This window comes from Silurus meridionalis, chromosome 4, assembly GCF_014805685.1.
Source record: "Silurus meridionalis isolate SWU-2019-XX chromosome 4, ASM1480568v1, whole genome shotgun sequence".
NCBI classification, from domain to species: domain Eukaryota; kingdom Metazoa; phylum Chordata; class Actinopteri; order Siluriformes; family Siluridae; genus Silurus; species Silurus meridionalis.
The window spans coordinates 16,372,499-16,390,248 of NC_060887.1; the positions used below are offsets into that span (position 1 = coordinate 16,372,499).

The 17,750-nt window shown below is 35.0% G+C and overlaps 1 protein-coding gene across 1 annotated transcript in view; it reads left to right on the forward strand.

The window, feature by feature from the left end:
- The first annotated feature begins 43 nt into the window (after positions 1-43).
- The window catches only part of deptor (DEP domain containing MTOR-interacting protein), a 29,285-nt gene continuing 11,578 nt past the window's right edge, over positions 44-17,750 (forward strand). The window contains exons 1-6 of the mRNA XM_046846348.1: positions 44-488; positions 850-935; positions 6,255-6,433; positions 6,777-6,900; positions 10,642-10,820; positions 16,141-16,323. Of these exons, the coding sequence (XP_046702304.1) occupies positions 850-935; positions 6,255-6,433; positions 6,777-6,900; positions 10,642-10,820; positions 16,141-16,323 (751 nt within the window). The 5' untranslated portion in view covers positions 44-488. The remainder of the gene's footprint in view (positions 489-849; positions 936-6,254; positions 6,434-6,776; positions 6,901-10,641; positions 10,821-16,140; positions 16,324-17,750) is intronic.

Below are 17,750 nucleotides of genomic sequence, written 5' to 3' on the forward strand. Positions count from 1 at the left end.
CCCGCCTTGTGAGTGCACTTCCCCCTGTTAGTGATCCGCCCTGGCCGCTGCTCAAAGCGTGCGTTCAGTGCGGGATAGTAAACCTTCAGCGCTCCTCCGCTCCGAGCGCCGGATCCTGACACACTCTGGATCGTGACGCATCATCATTCATTTTATTTCACAACCTTGGGTCAACTTCGGAACAGAAGCAATCCGTGTGCATTTTCTGTTTTCTTCCCTCTCTCTCTCTCTCTCTCTCTCTCTCTCTCTCACACACACACACACACACACACACACACAGACGTTGCTTTGTGCGAGTGGAATCTACGAGCGCTTTGCTTGATGAGATACAAAAGGCACAAGTTTGCGCCTGTCAGCTGGATTTAAACAGCTATTCAACACAATGGCTGAATGAGTCAGACTCTAGACATGGACCGAGCAACTCAGTGGTGACTTTAAGAGAAGAAACATTACTGGGGATTTGTTGGAAACACTTTCAAATCAACAAGGTAATCATTTTTTCCCCCTTTTTCTTCTTTATTAAATCAGGTAAAGCAGACAGTCATGTGGTTTCACTGTGACACCTGTCCTTATTACTTCATAGAAAATCATCTGATTATCCTGATCCATTAGGGACAGAGAAATGTGTGGCATCTGGGTTTTAAATTCCCATACCGTGTATTTACAGAAGACAGCATGTCCTACTATTATTAATATTATTAATATTATTATTATTATTATTAATATTATTATTAATAATAATAATAACATAACGCCCATGTTATGTCATTATGCTACCGGCTATAATATGTCCTAGATTGTGCATTTTCACCTGTGATGTGTAACATTGCGCCTCTGTCACGCTCATAGATGGACTCGATCGGGAACACCATCCAGAACAACACTGCTGAAATGGAGCGCATGGCTGAAGTGCTCATTACTGGAGAACAGTTGAGGTAGGCGTGCTCCTACATGGCCATGTCCCAAACCACACACCATTATACTGAAGAGTGCGCGAGCTCATCCCCCGAACCGCGTGCTACATAACCAGCAAGCAATAATACGCGGGCATGTTATGACGTAATAGTTAGCATGATAGATCGATTGGAACACGGCCGAGATATCTAAACAAAGGAGTCGCATTCATGTCCAATGCCAAACGCCCTACATTACACTTGACAATGACCTGGACTTGACATTGACCTTTGACACCCTAACAGATGTGCATGCATTCTTGAAGTCCAAGATTGTGTGTGTATATGTATGTGTGTGTTTGTGTGTGTATGTGTGTGTGTGTGTGTGTTTGTGTGTGCAGGGTTCGGGTTTCATTGACAGCATTTCTTGCTTTTAATTTCCAAAAAGATGATCTGCTAATCCGTTTTGTTCTGCTTCATTCCAAAAGTGGACATCATGAAAATTCAATTTCCACCTCAACACTATCTTCACTTTTTCATCAGTTCCAGATGTGCCTAGTACAGTAATGTGTGGTTTGGGATGCGGCCAAGGTGCTGCAGCAGTGCTGCTATCTAAACAAAGGCAAAAGAGTGCTCGTGGACATGCGATGTATTTGAACATGGACTACATTTGACAGCCATGCAGGCTATATTTGACATTTGACAGCTATGGAGGTTAGAATTTCTGGGCACGTGTGTTGACTGGTGCTCAGGGAACGCAGCCTTGACCCGTAAAAAACATGAAACTCTAAAGATATCTCAAACCTGTTAATAGCGTTTCGGTAGTGTGCAGCACGCAGGAGGGAGGCGTTACCTGCATGCTGGATTCATTTGCATTTACATTGATTTAATTGGCTTTTAACCAAAGTGACACACAAGATCGCTAGAATACAGTCGGAGCTTAGACTTTTTGTGAGAGAGTGATCAGCATGCCACCAAGGCCATTTTACAGCAATCACCCAGTCTGAGCAATCAGAAGATACTATTTCTGACAAATGATCTCTTACTAGTCCACCAGCAATGGCTACTAAATGTACAATATCGTCCATCTCTTATTATATTACATGTTTTGCACACAACCACAACAGTTGTCTTTTATTGTATATGTCCAGAAAAGTCCTATTAGAACTAAGGCCAAAATCCAGACGTCTTATAAATGTCTGGTTAGGGCATCTTCTAAACGATAGGAATAACTGAGAAAGCTGAAACTACACACACACACACACACACACACACACACTAGTGTTGCTAGCCCTAAAGCAGCCAATCAAACTAGAAATGATATAACTTTACAAGCAAAATGGAATTATGTGTACAGCAAAACAGCAAAAATCAGCAAGAGTAAAAGAAAGAAAAAGAGAAAGAAAGAAAGAAAGAAAGAAAGAAAGAAAGAAAGAAAGAAAGAAAGAGTGAAACCCTCTAAAAATACACACAGAGAAATGGTGATAACAGTTTCACTATATACTGCACTACTTAAGGTGTCTTGTTATTTTGCACTCATCTCTGAAAGCTGAATACCTTTAATATGCTTATTTATTTTAAGAGAATACGAAATAAGAAACGGGATGTTTATTGATCATAAAATCAGTCTAGTCATTTTACATGACATAAATTAGAATTGAATAGTTTTTTTTTTCCCAGAAATCCAGAGACTCTTTAAACACTAAAGCACTTGCATCGAACAAATATGGATATTATTTAAAAAAACTATTCAGTATGCAAGTGTGGCGAAAAAAACAACCTTTTATGACACCTGTTTGCATTAATCAATGCAAAATAATAATATAAATGTATATAATAATCGCTTTGTCCCACCCTCATATAGCATTTGTATGTACTAACTACATACCTGTTTTAATATTATCTTCAGATAACCAAATCCCAACTGTTCAAATCAACTACAGCCCAAAGGTTACATTCCTGATTTCTGTATGTAACTTTAGGCTGCATTTGAAGCAAAAGCTGTAACATTAATTTATCCTGATTATATCACATATAGAATACAATTTAATTCATTCAGTTTTTACGCTTGTAAACAAATTTCCTTATTGGAAGTTCTCCTTTTAATATGAATGCAATATTTAGTCCTTTCAAGGCTTTTTAGAGCTTATTTTAGAGCTTTTTTTTCCTGAAGTTTTCTGTGATACTTCAACGTATTTTCCTCAATTATTTAAATGCAACTAAACAGCACAATAGTGCAGAAGTTATTGTTGGTAACTCACAGGTCCAGTGAGTTTTTTCATCAAACGATTGATTAAATTGTGCAAGTTTTCTAAAGAACTCTGGTTTGAAAATGATCAGAAATCTTCCAGTGAATATTTTGCAATACCTGAGCTGTAGAGAATGAGCACTGAATCCCATAATGTTGTAACAAGACTTGTAGAGAGACCTGTAGTCTATTCCATGCATTTTAAACTCTCTCTCTCTCTCTCTCTCTCTCTCTCTCTCTCTCTCTCTCTCTCTCTATATATATATATATATATATATATATATATATATATATATATATATATATATATATATATATATGTTTTAAGTAGGGGTCAAACCCAGAGGCTGAAATAATCATTTGGGTTGTTTAACAATTTCTGTGTTGATATATAAGTATTTGACTTAAATATTTTTACTTATTACCTTGTTAAACACTCTAACTTTAAATAGTCAAGTCTGAACTTCCGGAAGAGACAACCAGATTTTGGGCTGAAATATTCTTGTGCTTAGCATAAGTCATGATGACATGATTGGGTATTTACAGTATTTTCTTCATATTTGCTGTTCCATTTCCTTAATAATAGTTGGCCTTAATGGTCTTTATTTAGTTTTATCTGACCACAACATATACTGCTAGTTTAATGTTTAGGTCCTGCATTGTGTGAGGGTTTTTTCAGGAAGGGCTTTTTCCATATAGCACTTGCAAACAGCTTGTTGTTATGAAAGTGCCGTTTAACAGTTGATTTTGAAACTCAACAACCACAAGTATCAGCTGTTATTCTAAAACCGAAGCCTCTCCTTTATCAGCCTCCTCACTGTGTGTGTGTGTGTGTGTGTGTGTGTGTGTGTGTGTGTGTGTGTGTGTGTGTGTGTGGCCACATTCCTGGCCAATTTCCAACTGATTAAGACACATGAAACTTTTGTTATGGCCATAACTGTGGTTAATGATACATTTAACTGCTCATGTACTGTTTAGTAGTATGTTAATGGAAGAATAATGATTGAATATGCATGAAATATGCATTTTTTTACCCAGGGATGACAACCTTATTTTTCTTTAGATTTTTTGTTTTGCTTGTTCAAACAGTTAAACAGTTCAAACAAAGCTAAACAGTTTCTCATTTTCTTTAAGTGGAAAAGTGTGTATGAATTGTGTGTATGGTTCCACATGAGCGCTCAGGGATGTTGAAACAGCCCAGAAAAATACAGATCTTTCTTTCATTTCTTTGTCAAATTACCTAAAACAGAACATGTCTAATTTCTATATTATTTAACATTTATTAGCATTAACTACTATTTTATTGTTGTTTTTATTTACACATCATTTTATTGTCATATTTATCTTATTGATGTGTGTGTGTATATATATATATATATATATATATATATATATATATATATATATATATATATATATATATATTATTATTATTACTAAATTTAAACTTATTTACGATATATGTAATGTTAGTAACAAATATTGTTTTTATTATACTATAGCTATAAACCTACATAAGACAATAATATTTTTTAAGATTACATAAGATTTCATTGTTCAGTTTAACAAGATGTGCATTGTGTGGGAGGGCAAGGGACTAATTCTCTCAGGCATGAAATTGTAGCACAATGTGTAAGAATGTATTGTAAGCGTTACTATCAGTGTCAAATATTTGCAAAGGAACACATTATGTAAACTGGGCAAGGACTTGAGAAATCTGTAGATTTTCTACTTTCTTTTTTAAGTGCAATGAATTACATCTGACTGGGGTAAAGGTAAAGGAACAGACATATACGATCAGGAAGGTTTCAGAAAAATATTCCAAACACAGGACTAAGCCAGTGAAGAGGAGAGATCAGGACATTATCTGTATAAAGTTTACTTTATACAAAGGTCTTGAACATTTCTTCGTTATTATGCATTAGTTTATTTCCAATACACACTGAGCTCTGTTTATTTTAGTCACAAAAGCAGCCAACTATGTGCCATCAACAGACCCAGAAGGTCCAACAATCTGCTGTGTCTCTTCTAAACTCTTAGTTTCTAATTTTGCTTCTGCATTGTTTATTGTAAACTTAAAGGAGAATTGTGTTTACAGTAGATGTTATGGTATAGAAGACAAAACCAGAAAACAACCCAACTACATCAAATTTTAACTGATCAACACTGATCCAGCGATATTATTAAGTCCAGTTAAGCAAAGCAGTGACATTGAGACTCACAGTATTTTGTACTATGCAATACAATACAATATCAAATTGTAGACATTATTGCATTCGAGTGGTAGACTGTTGTGAAGACTGTTTGCAAACGCTGTTGGCATCTGAGGTATTAATGTAGTAAGATCTATTATGAAACCATCTTTTGTTATTGAATATCATTTGTTTTAAATGCTCTCTTTATTTTAAGAAAGTAAGTCACTGTTTCATATATTTTATATATTTCAGATTTAAGTTTTCCTGACTGAACTTTCAAAATTGGATAAATCATACTGCAGAAGTTAAATGAGCCTTTATGCATCATTAGTGCCACATATTTGGCAAATGGAAGTATAGCGGTTAAGATGTTGGACTTCTGATTTCAAGTTTGTGAGTTTAAATCCCTGCACTGGCATGGTGTATAAATGAGATAATTGTAGATTGATGTGGATAAGGGCATCAGCCAAATATTTGATATTTTTATGAAGAAACATTTTACACTGTATGAGTCATTAAGGCAACAACACAATTTAGTCTTGTTACTTTTTTATTTAAGAGATGCAGTCCATTGTAGTCGTAAAACCTTCAGTATGTTGGAATCTCAGGGCTTTCCCAGATCTTGCACATAAAGTAAGGGTGAGGAAATATGCTGATTACTAGAATCAGTTCTTTAAGAGCAGGCTAAACCATAGATTATGCAAAGGTTTACAGATTCAGGGCTGAAAATTAAAAAAAATATATATTTCTAGAGAATAATTTCTGTTGAATTAATGTCGTTCTAGTTCTTCATTCTCTTAATATAAGCTATGTTTATTACTGAACATTTACTCAGTAGTTACTCATGCTTAATTCATATTTAAACATTAATATCAGGCCATCATCCTATTTAGTAAATCGGTTTGTGACATTTTGCAGATTGAGGCTCCATGAGGGAAAAGTCATCAAAGACCGAAGACACCATCTCCGTACCTACCCCAACTGCTTTGTTGCTAAGGAGATTATCGATTGGTTGATTGAACACAAAGAAGCCTCAGACAGAGACATGGCTATCAAGATTATGCAGAAGCTCCTGGACCAGAGCATCATCCATCATGGTAGGTTCCTTTTGAGCTCCTTGAAACTGGGTTGGATTCCTTCTGTCTATTAAAGATGCACTCAAACATTCACTGACATTTTTCTTCAGTCATGCCACAGAAGAATCCAAAGAAAATCTTTAGGCACATGTTTTAACAACTGTTTTTGTTTGTTTACTGCAATAAATCAGATAATCAAATTAGTAAAAAAAATCCATTGAAAAAATAAAATGACCTAAATCGTTTTATTTCACATGCAGATCACCTGCGTTCATGGAGCTCGAATAAGAGACATCTGCATTTTCAGTGAATTCCTTATTCATTATCCAGATGTTAACCTAGTGTTTATTTATGTCTGTTGCAGTTTGTGATGAGCACAAGGAGTTCAAAGATGTGAAGCTGTTTTACCGGTTCAGGAAAGATGACGGAACATTTCCTTTGGACAGCGAGGCTAAGGTTTTCATGAGAGGCCAGAGGATATATGAGAAGTAAATCTTTTTTTCCCCAATACATTCGAAACTACTTACTGCGACAATCTTTATTTTAGATCAAGTTTTCAATTGCCTTTGCCTTGTTTTGTTCTCAATATACGAGGTCTAACAAGTACATATTGTTTATGTGAATTTCGGCCTTCTCCGATAAATTAACAGTATCCATAGAAACACAGGCTTCCAGCAGGTTGAGAGATGGGATCTGTGCCAACATGATTCATTAATTAGTGGCTGCTTTAGCTGCAAGTTGTTGCCTGTTAATGTTTTTTTTCTCCAAAAACACACAGATACATGTCAATTGCAACATCCTGCTTGATAGTTAAATAGCTGGAGTTATTTTCTTTTGGATTCTGATTTTAAGCAAAAGCTGGTTTAACTCCAATATATACTTCAAACAGTAATGTAGCAGAATATATTTAGAATAAAGATATTTAACAAACAGATTTATCAAAAGATCATTTTTATTGTTTGCTAAGGTTCAGGATTTGTAAGTATATATACAGAGTACTGTGGTTCAGTGCCTCACGCTCCCTTTAAACGTGATACATTTCCTGCTTTAAGCTTTTGTTTGGTAGCCACTTGTTTAAGACTCACACAATTTCAAAACATTTCGTTGCAGTATGTGAGTTGAAATGTACAGACTATGTGTCAGGATTGTGCTGAAACAGAAGCAGAGCCAGAAGGAGCAGCACGTTGCCTCTCTCTCCTGCCGTTCCCCAGCCAATCTCATGCGCTAGGCTCCGCTCAAGTGTAACAGGATCCAAATGAAGTCCAGCAGGAGACATCTGCTGCTCAAAATATTTCAGGCTTTTTTGCATAATCACATTAGTGACTTTGGTTTTTGAGCCTGCCATGTACAGATTTACACTGTATGATTCTTGGCCTGATTTCACTGTTTTGGGCAAAAACGGAAATATTTGGTCATTAGTTAAATTCCCATCTTCTAGAATTCATATTTAGAAATACTCACCAGCAGCTTATTTTATTGCCGCTGTGACTAAAACCAGCCTATGATTAGGTTTTGGCAGTGTCAGAACTGTAAAACATCTTTGAAGTCTGATTGCTAATATAACAATTATTTAAAAGTCATTCACAGTTAGACAACTTTTGATTGAAATTGTAATTATTTGTCATTAAGGAAAAGGTCATAGAACAGCAAATGTTCATGTTTGAGAAGGGGATCTTTTACAAATATTGACTCACACTGATAAATATAACATTACCAGCCTAGATGTCGGACCCTTTTTGTGTTATATAATACGACAAGGAGAACATATATTCCCACCCAGTATGTTACAGAATTAAGACAAGATTTTATAAAGATTGTCTTACATAGCATTATATTATACAATACTTGTTCCTGTACTGCATATCAGGATCAGGATCAGGATGCTTACCCTTTCGACTCAGGTTTTGTGACCTGATCCATAGCAAACAAGATTACCTCTTAAGCTTGCCTGTCATTTTATCCATCCTGTGCTTTACAAAGCATTTGATATCAGATCCGGTCACCACCCGGAGTTTATGAGAAAAAATATTTTTCAGTTGGATTTATGATTTCTTGTTGTATCACTGGTGGATTTGTGTCTGTAGCTTAATTCAGTGGCAGTTCATGACTTAACATTTTTCTAGATAACTAAATAATTAAATACATTAATATAACTCCGATAGAGAGTTTGATGGCACTGGATGAAAATCTTATTATTTATATATTATTCAGCACTGTAGCTTTAAACAAGTTGAATGGCTATTATACTATACTTAAGTTATAGACTACTGAATATTTAGACCCATAATAAGCAGTTGAAAGTATGGATGGCATGCATACAGTCATCTAGCAGTTTACACTGAACATTTTTTGTGATTCACTGTAGTGCACACATATATCTGATGTACAAACAAGATCCACTTCATAATTTAAATTTCCTTTTTAGCCTTTGCAGTACTATTTGACAACAAAACTGCACTTGTTGTTTAAGGAATTGTATTAGAGTCAATTTTAAAGCATGGCATTTGCAGTCACGGAGTATGATTATCTAGACAAATTTCGCATAACCACTAGATGCAATAATAATTTTAAGGAGATTGTAGGGAGACTATAAATAGGACATTGAGGTGCCCCATGATTGCACAATGTATAGAAAGGCAAGGAATCGTATATCTATCAAAGAGCAGGAAAAAAGTTTTTAAACCTTGGCCAATCTAAAAAAAATAATAAAGTATTAAGTATTTCAAGATAATGTAAAATGTTGTTATGAATGTGAACTTAATGAAGATTACTGTAAATGGTGGGGATTAGTTGCAAGGTTCATTTGATCTTATAATCCCATTAATAGGGATGTTAATAGAATAACAGGTACTTAATGTGCTAAAAGTTATCATTATGCTCTGAATGTTTAAAGCTGAATGCTTCAGGTGCTCTGGTAAATGACTTGTATATTGCTGGTGTGTAAAGTAGGGTAGTGTAGTGTCTCTGTGGCTCACGGTCAGCCATTACACTATGATCGCTCAGTTACAGCTGTAAGTGTAACACTGTGACATGCAGGTCAATATTAGTAGCCTTTCGAGTTGGCTTATATGGGGATAGATTTATTTGTTTTACTATGTTTATATAGCCATTAAATCTGACCGCTATTAATTTTGGCAGCCAAGATATGTAATTACAAGAGTGAGAATCCTGATCAGTCATGATACAGAAAATGCTGATATTGAATTCTTTTCATTTACAATATACGGCTTCTTTGTAACTGCATTAGAATGTGCAGGATGTTGTGTAACTGAATCTTGCACTGTATGTGAGTATCTTACATCAATTTAGCTGCAGATGCATAATAATGACACAATTGTTATAAGAATAGCATCACCAGAAAGTTTTGTTCTCCAAAATTATAATCATCAAGTGAATAAAATCACATAAAATCTACACTATTCCAGCTTTCAGAAATCGAATGATGACAATTTTTTAGCAATTCAGACTGCGGTTCCAGCATAGTTAATCATATGCCATGCTTATTTTGATGTCGCTGTCATTTGTAATCCCACTGTGCATGAATTTTATTTTTGGCGGATTTTTTTGGTGCATGAAAACATTAATTTCTAATTTTTACTAGTATTTTATTGAAACAGCACTAAATCACTTATAAGGACATTTAGGAAATTCATCATAAGTACATATGCACTTATTTAAAACATGTTTAATCTGTCAGCAGGTTTACATACTGTACCTTTCAGTACAGTCATAGTTACTGGATAATTTATAGTAGCTAGTAAAACATAAAAAATAATAAGCCATGGATTTAAGAGGTTACCAATTTCCTTACAGGCACAAGAGTATTAGCAAAGACTGTTTTGTTTTCTGAACAGTTTTTCCTAGAAAATTACCTCACTTCCTCTTTTCAGAAGCTACAAACAATCCTTCTTTTTTTTCTTAGCTGTAATTACAAACAGAGGACTACAGTTGTGCCCCCTGAGACGAGCTTATCGCAAAGATTAGTGTACTGTCTTTATTTTTAGCCTTGCACTAAGCAGTCATGAAGTAGTTTTTAAACACTACCCATAGATTTTCCTATAGTCCGACAAATTATAGGTTTTTCAGCATAACAGGCTTGTTAATCACACTTAATAAACTACAATTACAATATTACCATCATGATTTCTTTTATTGCATTATACATTATCTCAAAATAGTGTACAATTGTCAGAGCTTTATAACCAAGCGATTTATTGTTTTGTCTTCAGACTGATGAATACAGAGAACAACCTGCTTAAGACCCGTGAGGAGGAGGGTGTTTCTCATGAGCGGACACTGGTGGCCTCCGAGTTTATTGACTGGCTCTTACAGGAGGGGGAAATAGCTACCAGAGACGAGGCAGAGCAACTTGGCCAGAGACTCCTGGCCCATGGAATTATTCAGCATGGTGAGTGATGGCAGCATTTAAATCAGCGTTGGCTCATCCATACTGTAGCTAAATTGAGGGTATTTCAGCCATTCAATGTAGTCCTTATTCACAACTCCATATATTGGAGATATAATCCAATGTTCTATTAATTTGGCAGCTCTCACTGCTTTATATAGGTGCTATTGAGTTACATGTAGCAGTCCACTTAAATGTTAGAAAATGGCACCGGCAACAAGTAGTAAGAGGGGTCTAGTGGGGCAGGATTTCTTCTGCCCCATGCTCAGGGGTGCAGCGGTGGACAGAAAGTTAATGACAGGGTTGGCAGATTAAGCTAAATACTCTTTGGGGGAGCTACTCCAAATATAGTGCAGCCATTAGCAAGTTATGTAAAGAAGCATTTCTAGTTTTAGAAATATTGCAAAAAGTGGAAAGTGGAAGCCAGAAATATTTGTGAAATACTTGCCCTGTCAGAAATGAATGAAAAAATATCTTGCTTTTTCTATGAAATCTTTTTTTAAATTTCGCTAATTGCATTATCTTGAACACAGGTAAATAAAAGTACTTTAAAGAACATCCAAAAGAAGCTGCTAGATTAAATACTGGAAGAGTTTATCTTGTTGGTTAATGATATCAGCTTTTCTGTGATTATCTCATATATGAGGAACGAACCTATAGTAAAGAGAAACAGAAACAGATTTTTTGTTCCTGTTGATCACTATGTTTTCGGCTTGTAACTAAGAGCCAGATCGAAAGTATGTCGAGTGATATCCTCTTAACCTAATTTATTGTGAGGCTATGCTTTCAAAATCTATGACCTGACAGCACATTTTAATTAGAAATGAAATGTAAAAATACCTATAAAAAAGAAAAAAAAAAAAAAAGAAAGAAAAAAAAAGAAAAAATACCAAAGACAGTCATAGTAATAAACTATACTGATGGACTACATATTTTCCATAGTTAATACTGGCATAATTTAGGGAAGCTGAGTAAGGCACATGTCATATTGTGATTCTGCTCAACAAAGCTTACTAACCTAATTTTCCTGTTCTGGTCACTTGTGACTTTTAAAACAATAGTATGTATTCAATGGTATAATTAAAAAGACTGGGATTTCATTAAAAAAAAGAGCTTTTAACTGAAGCTGACAATGTACACTTTACTCTCAAAGTCTCAAAGATGGTGTGCAACTCCATTTGCAATGTATTAAACAAATTACAAATGTTTTTCCTTCTGTTTTACCATGAGCCTCTGGGTCATAATTTGGTCATCGGTTCGCTGATTTAAAGAAAGCAGATTAATATTTTGAAAAAGTAGTACAGAAAAATAGGCGTAGAGTAGAGTAGAGTATTTTAAGAATATTGCAAAGCTGTAAAAAACCTGACAGACCTGATAGAGAATATATAAAACATGTTAGAGGTAGTTGTCATTAGCAAATATTTATAGCTCTAACAAAAAAATGCAAAATTCTAAACCTTCTTAATGTTTTGAACCTTCTGAACCTTCTTAATGTTAATTTCAGCTTTTCTACACAAATTTAATGTTTGTGTTTGTTACTTTTGATTTATAACTTTGTGTACAATATAGAAACCTTTATACTTTATATCATATTTTACTAGCAGGTTTTAATTACACTGTGAATAATCTGTGTATGTTTATCCTCTACATGTTTTTAAAATGATTATTGCCAGATCTCAGTATGAGAGACTCAGAGATGATCTTTAACAGATGGACATACCACTGAAGCTCTTCCTGGCAAAACACTGCGAACAAGCTCATTGTTTTGCATTTATGAAAATGTTCAGTAAAAAAGTGGAGTGCTACTATTCTTTTTTCTCTTCAGTGTGTGTGTATATGGTGCTGTCTATGTCTTATTTGACTTGAGACTATTAGCAATCAAATAGTATGTTCGAAAGTGTGCTTTTGGTTTTAGTTGAGCTGTCTACAGAACATTTTATCTGTCTTCACCTGTTCATCAACCTTTCTCCTTGCTCTAGAAATTAAATCAGGATGAACAGGATCTGATACAGAACTTTTACACATGCAATTATTTATAAATATTTGACTATTGCAGATGAACTCTCTTACTTTGTGCCTTTTACAAGTTCATTATCAGATTTAGTTAATATGCTTAATAGCATGTTATATATATATATATATATATATATATATATATATATATATATATATATATATATATATATATATATATATATATATATACAGTATATACTACCACTCAAAAGTTTGGGATTAATCAGAAATGTAATTGTTCACACAAGAAATGAACACAAATAGGAAATATAGAAAAAGGACAGGACATTCTGGCATTGTCAAAGTTAGAAATAATGATTTTGATGGAAATTATGAATGTTATCTTCAAACTTTGCCTTCATCAAAAAAAAAAAAAAAAAAAGAAAGAAAAAAAATTGATTACAGCCGGGCAGACCTTACACCGTCTAGCTGTACATTTTTCAAGATAATCTGATGAGATTTCACCTCATGCTTCCTGGAGCATCTCCCACAAGATGGATTGGCTTGATGGAGTCTTCCTTCATACCATACGGTCAAGCTGCTCCTATAACAGCTCAATAGAGTTCAGATCCAGGGACTGTGCTGACCACTTCATTACAGTCAGAATTACATCTGACTGCTTATTCTTCAAATATTGCTGACACATTTTGAAGGTGTGTTTCGGGTCATTATCCTGTTGTGGGATGATGCCCCAGGGTATGGCATGGCGTTGCAAAATCTTGTGATAGCTTTCCTTCCTCAAGTTCTCTTCCAATTTGTACAAGTGTCCTATTTCATCACCTTCAAAGCACCCCCAGACCATAACGCTGCCTCCACCATGCTTGACTGAAGGTATTAAGCACTGTTCTAGCATCATATCATTTGTTCTGCATCTCACAAATGAAATGAATACCTAATAACTAAAAACAATACATTTTTAATATATTTCTTTATCATTTTAATTTTCCTTGCATATGGGAGAAATTTAGAGACAAGAACAACACACACAATACTATTAATGAGAAATAGGAGGATGGGAAAGCGTGGGTCTTCCAGGGTGTCATGTAATATCAGAGTTCAAAACACTTGTCAAGAGTCAATCATTTTAGATTTATGTGGTGATTGATTTTTTTTTTTTACTTTATACACAAAACAAACTGTTTTGGATTAGTGAGAACAGAGCCTGTGTTATGACGTGAAACTAATTTTCCATGACATATTGGTGTTCTCTGAGTCATAGCCTGTTACGTGTTTATGGTACATATGTTTACTGTACATGGATGTCTATAGTTCCATAAGTGTAGGAAATTATGTATGCTTTGGTTGTCAGCTTTTCCAGTGACGCGGCAGTGAGGTGATTTCACACTGATGTCCTTTTTCCTGGCTGCTGTGAGCAATTCATTAATTTATTCATCTTTAGTAACCGCTATATCCGGCTCAGTGTAGTGTTGGATCCCTGAAAAGACCCTTTATTCCAATCCTTATTCGAAAGAAAATTAAGTTTCTAATAGAGTTTATAATAAATCTTTATCCTACCCAAATCATGAGTGGAACATTCATTCGGGACTCCTGAGAATGTTTAATAAATGTATTTGAATTGTGTTTGGCATTTATATTACTGTATATGTTTTGAAAATATTTGCCTAACTGATAATTACCTGAGAATTGATAAGAAGAAGGCATTTCATTTTAGTTACGCTTAACTAGAATATCAGTTTAAACAATTTTATAAGTTATACAAATATAAGGGAACCAACCCCAGTCATTAGGGTTGCACAAGCCAGTGCACTCTTAGTGCTGGTCCCAAGCCCAGATAAATGGGGAGGGTTGCGTTAGGAAGGGCATCCGCGTAAAAACGTGCCAAATCAAACATGCGGATCATGAAAACGGATGATCCGCTGTGGCGGCTCCTAATGGGAGAAGCCGAAAAAAAGTTATACAAATATAATAAAGTAATAGTTTTGGTCATACAGTATATGTAGTTTATATTTTTAACTTTAATAGCTTCCTTCCTGTTTGTCATACAGAGAGATTAGTTACATGTTTATGTTCAGGAACTCAAGTCCCAGCTATGATTTTTGTCATGAGCCTATCAATCCATCAGTAGGAAATTCTTAAGTGGTTACATTTAGAATTTGCATTGACCGAGCCTTGCTACCACCAGATGCACTGATTACATTTTGGCATTGATCCAAAGATATCAAAGTATACTTTAAGGGTATTTGAGGCAAACAGATTAGAAACAAGAAAGTCTAGACTTAGTGGAAGCAGAGGCATCGCCGTTGATGCTGGTGGTGGAGAAATCTGCTTTGTTGATGCAAGATACGACTCAGAGATTGAGATTTTCACCTGCAGGGCATTTCGTAACTAAATTTATTTGTGATTTGGTCTTAAAGAGATCAGAGATTCTAGTCATTTAAGTTGCTAGTGCTTTTAGTGTTCAATGATTTTATGGGTTAAATCTACTGGAGATTTTTTCACCCAGGTAGGTGCTGCTCTTAACCGTAAGATTTTTCCAGATTTCTTACTTCCTTAAGGCTGTAGCTTCAACACTATTGTTTGTGGCTTCATTCCAAAAGCTGTTCATATGGTTGCGCAACATGTTCAAATGTAGACAACACAGCAATGTAACTGAGAATCTGTTGGCTGTAAATGTAGTTGCACCAGCCGCAGCCCTGTTGTGCTGCTGTGCAGTTGTTGAGCTATTAATGAGCATGACAGTGAGAGGCCACAGCAAGTCATGTGAAACCACTTCATACAGTTTAAGGCAGAGTGCATTTTTCTGCTTTTTCAGCATGTGTTTGCATCTGTGGGTTTGCTGTTTTGTGTTTAGCGGTATTGTTAATGTCGCCCGAGGGACACGAGGCCCGTTTGGAGTCTGGTAACAGAACCGTGTGATTCCCGCAGTGATTCGGCTGTGTGTTTTAATGTGTGAGGAGAGTGGGGTTGAGGACAATTGGTCTGAGTGTGAAGTAAAGCAAGCTTTTTTCTAATGAAATTGTGAGAGAGGACACACTAACTTGGCCACATTTTTCTAATGCCTGCAGCCCTCATTGTACACATGCTCACACAGCACTTCCTTCCAATGCTGCCCTGATCTTCTTCCATCTAACACTATCATTTTATTTTTAAAATGCCCACATTCAGATTTGTAAAAGAGATATGGGCAAAGGAATGGAATGGTTTGCACCGACATGAATATGAAGAACAGAAACTTTGTATAATAGAAAAAAAAGCAATTTGAAGGTAAATGTGAACAATTTGCTTTATTGGTATTTGTCTAATTCTACATTTTACTGACCTTATGCTCATTCTGTTCTCATCCTAGTCACAAACAAACACCACTTTGCTGATGGCGACCTTCATTTTCAATTCCGGATGAATTTCCGGCGGCGGCGGCGACTGATGGAGCTGCTAAATGAGAGAACTCCTTTGATATCAGAGAGCCACGACAGCCCGTTCTGTCTGCGTAAACAGAACGCGGAGAGCAGCAACAACAGCTTCCTTTCTGGTTAGTGTGTTGGAGTGGTTTGATGAGAGAACGATCTTCACCTTTACTGTTCACATCAATGACAAAAATGTTTACATTTTTTTTTTTTTAAAGGGATGTTGAATGTTAGTCTTTCTGTCTAAGGGAACCTTACAGAGCCTGATAAACTTGTTTTACTGTGCCACTTTTGCCTGTTCTCATTTTATTTCAGCCCAGGTACATTGAATGATGAGTTTAAAGCTATTTCTAGTTATAATGATTGATTTTCAGTTTCATTTTTTATTTTTATTTGAAATTTACCAACTCTTCATCTCTTTTGAACTTAGCATTGACTTACTTTACACTTTCAAACGGGTAGGACAGATTTATAGACTTTGAGGCATACAAAGGTCTAACTGCCCTCTGAACGTGGAGAGAGCAATAATGGACAACTGTAATTAAAGCCTTCCTTCTAAGTGAATGTTGTACAAAGGCTGTTGCTACAAGATTTTATTTTTGATAACAGGAAATAAGATCAGTGTATGGTGAGGGGGAGCATCAGCTCTTCCTCTTTTCAGCTTCTGGATTATGACCTTTGTTCTATTGTGTGTGCATGTGTGGTGTGTGTGTGTGTGTGTGTGTGTGTGTGTGTGTGTGTGTGTGTGTGTGTGTGTGTGTATGCTAATTCAATTGTTGGTTGACTCACTAAGCCTGGAGAAACGCTACCATAGATACTAAAACAAAACTCCTTTTTGCAGTATCTTTACATGATATGTTAAAAAAAGATAATGACTTACATACATATGATGTGTATGTATCTGTACATAACATGTGCAACATTCACTACTAGAAGGAGAAGTGAAACAGATGTTTCACTTTTATATATATATATATATATATATATATATATATATATATATATATATATATATATATATATATATGTATATATATATATATATGTATATATGTTTATGAACATTTAAACAGTATACATTTTTAAATATGTAATATGCCTGCTTGGTTAAATTATATAAAATATGTTTAATATTAAATAAAATAGTATAAATCACATTAATGCAATGCAATTTTTTATTATATTAAATTGAGTAATCAATTTAATTGGCTCAAATGAAATTGATCGAATACAATTCAATAAATAAATAAAAAATAATAAACAGTTTACATTTGTTAGACCTAATCGGGGTATATGTTGTTAAGTGTGTGTGTGTGTGTGTGTGTGTGTGTGTGTGTGTGTGTGTGTGTTTTACAATTAATATTTCATTTTCTAAAAATATGTTCTATTTAACTGTTAACTGTTTTACTTATTTCAGCATACTTAAACAAATGTCTAAATTCCTTCAATCCTTTATTCATTCACTTCCTCGATATGAGGAATTGTCAGGAGTTATTTCCTTTTAAGAGAAATACTTTAAGCTGGACATAAAGAATCCATGATGCCAGCATTA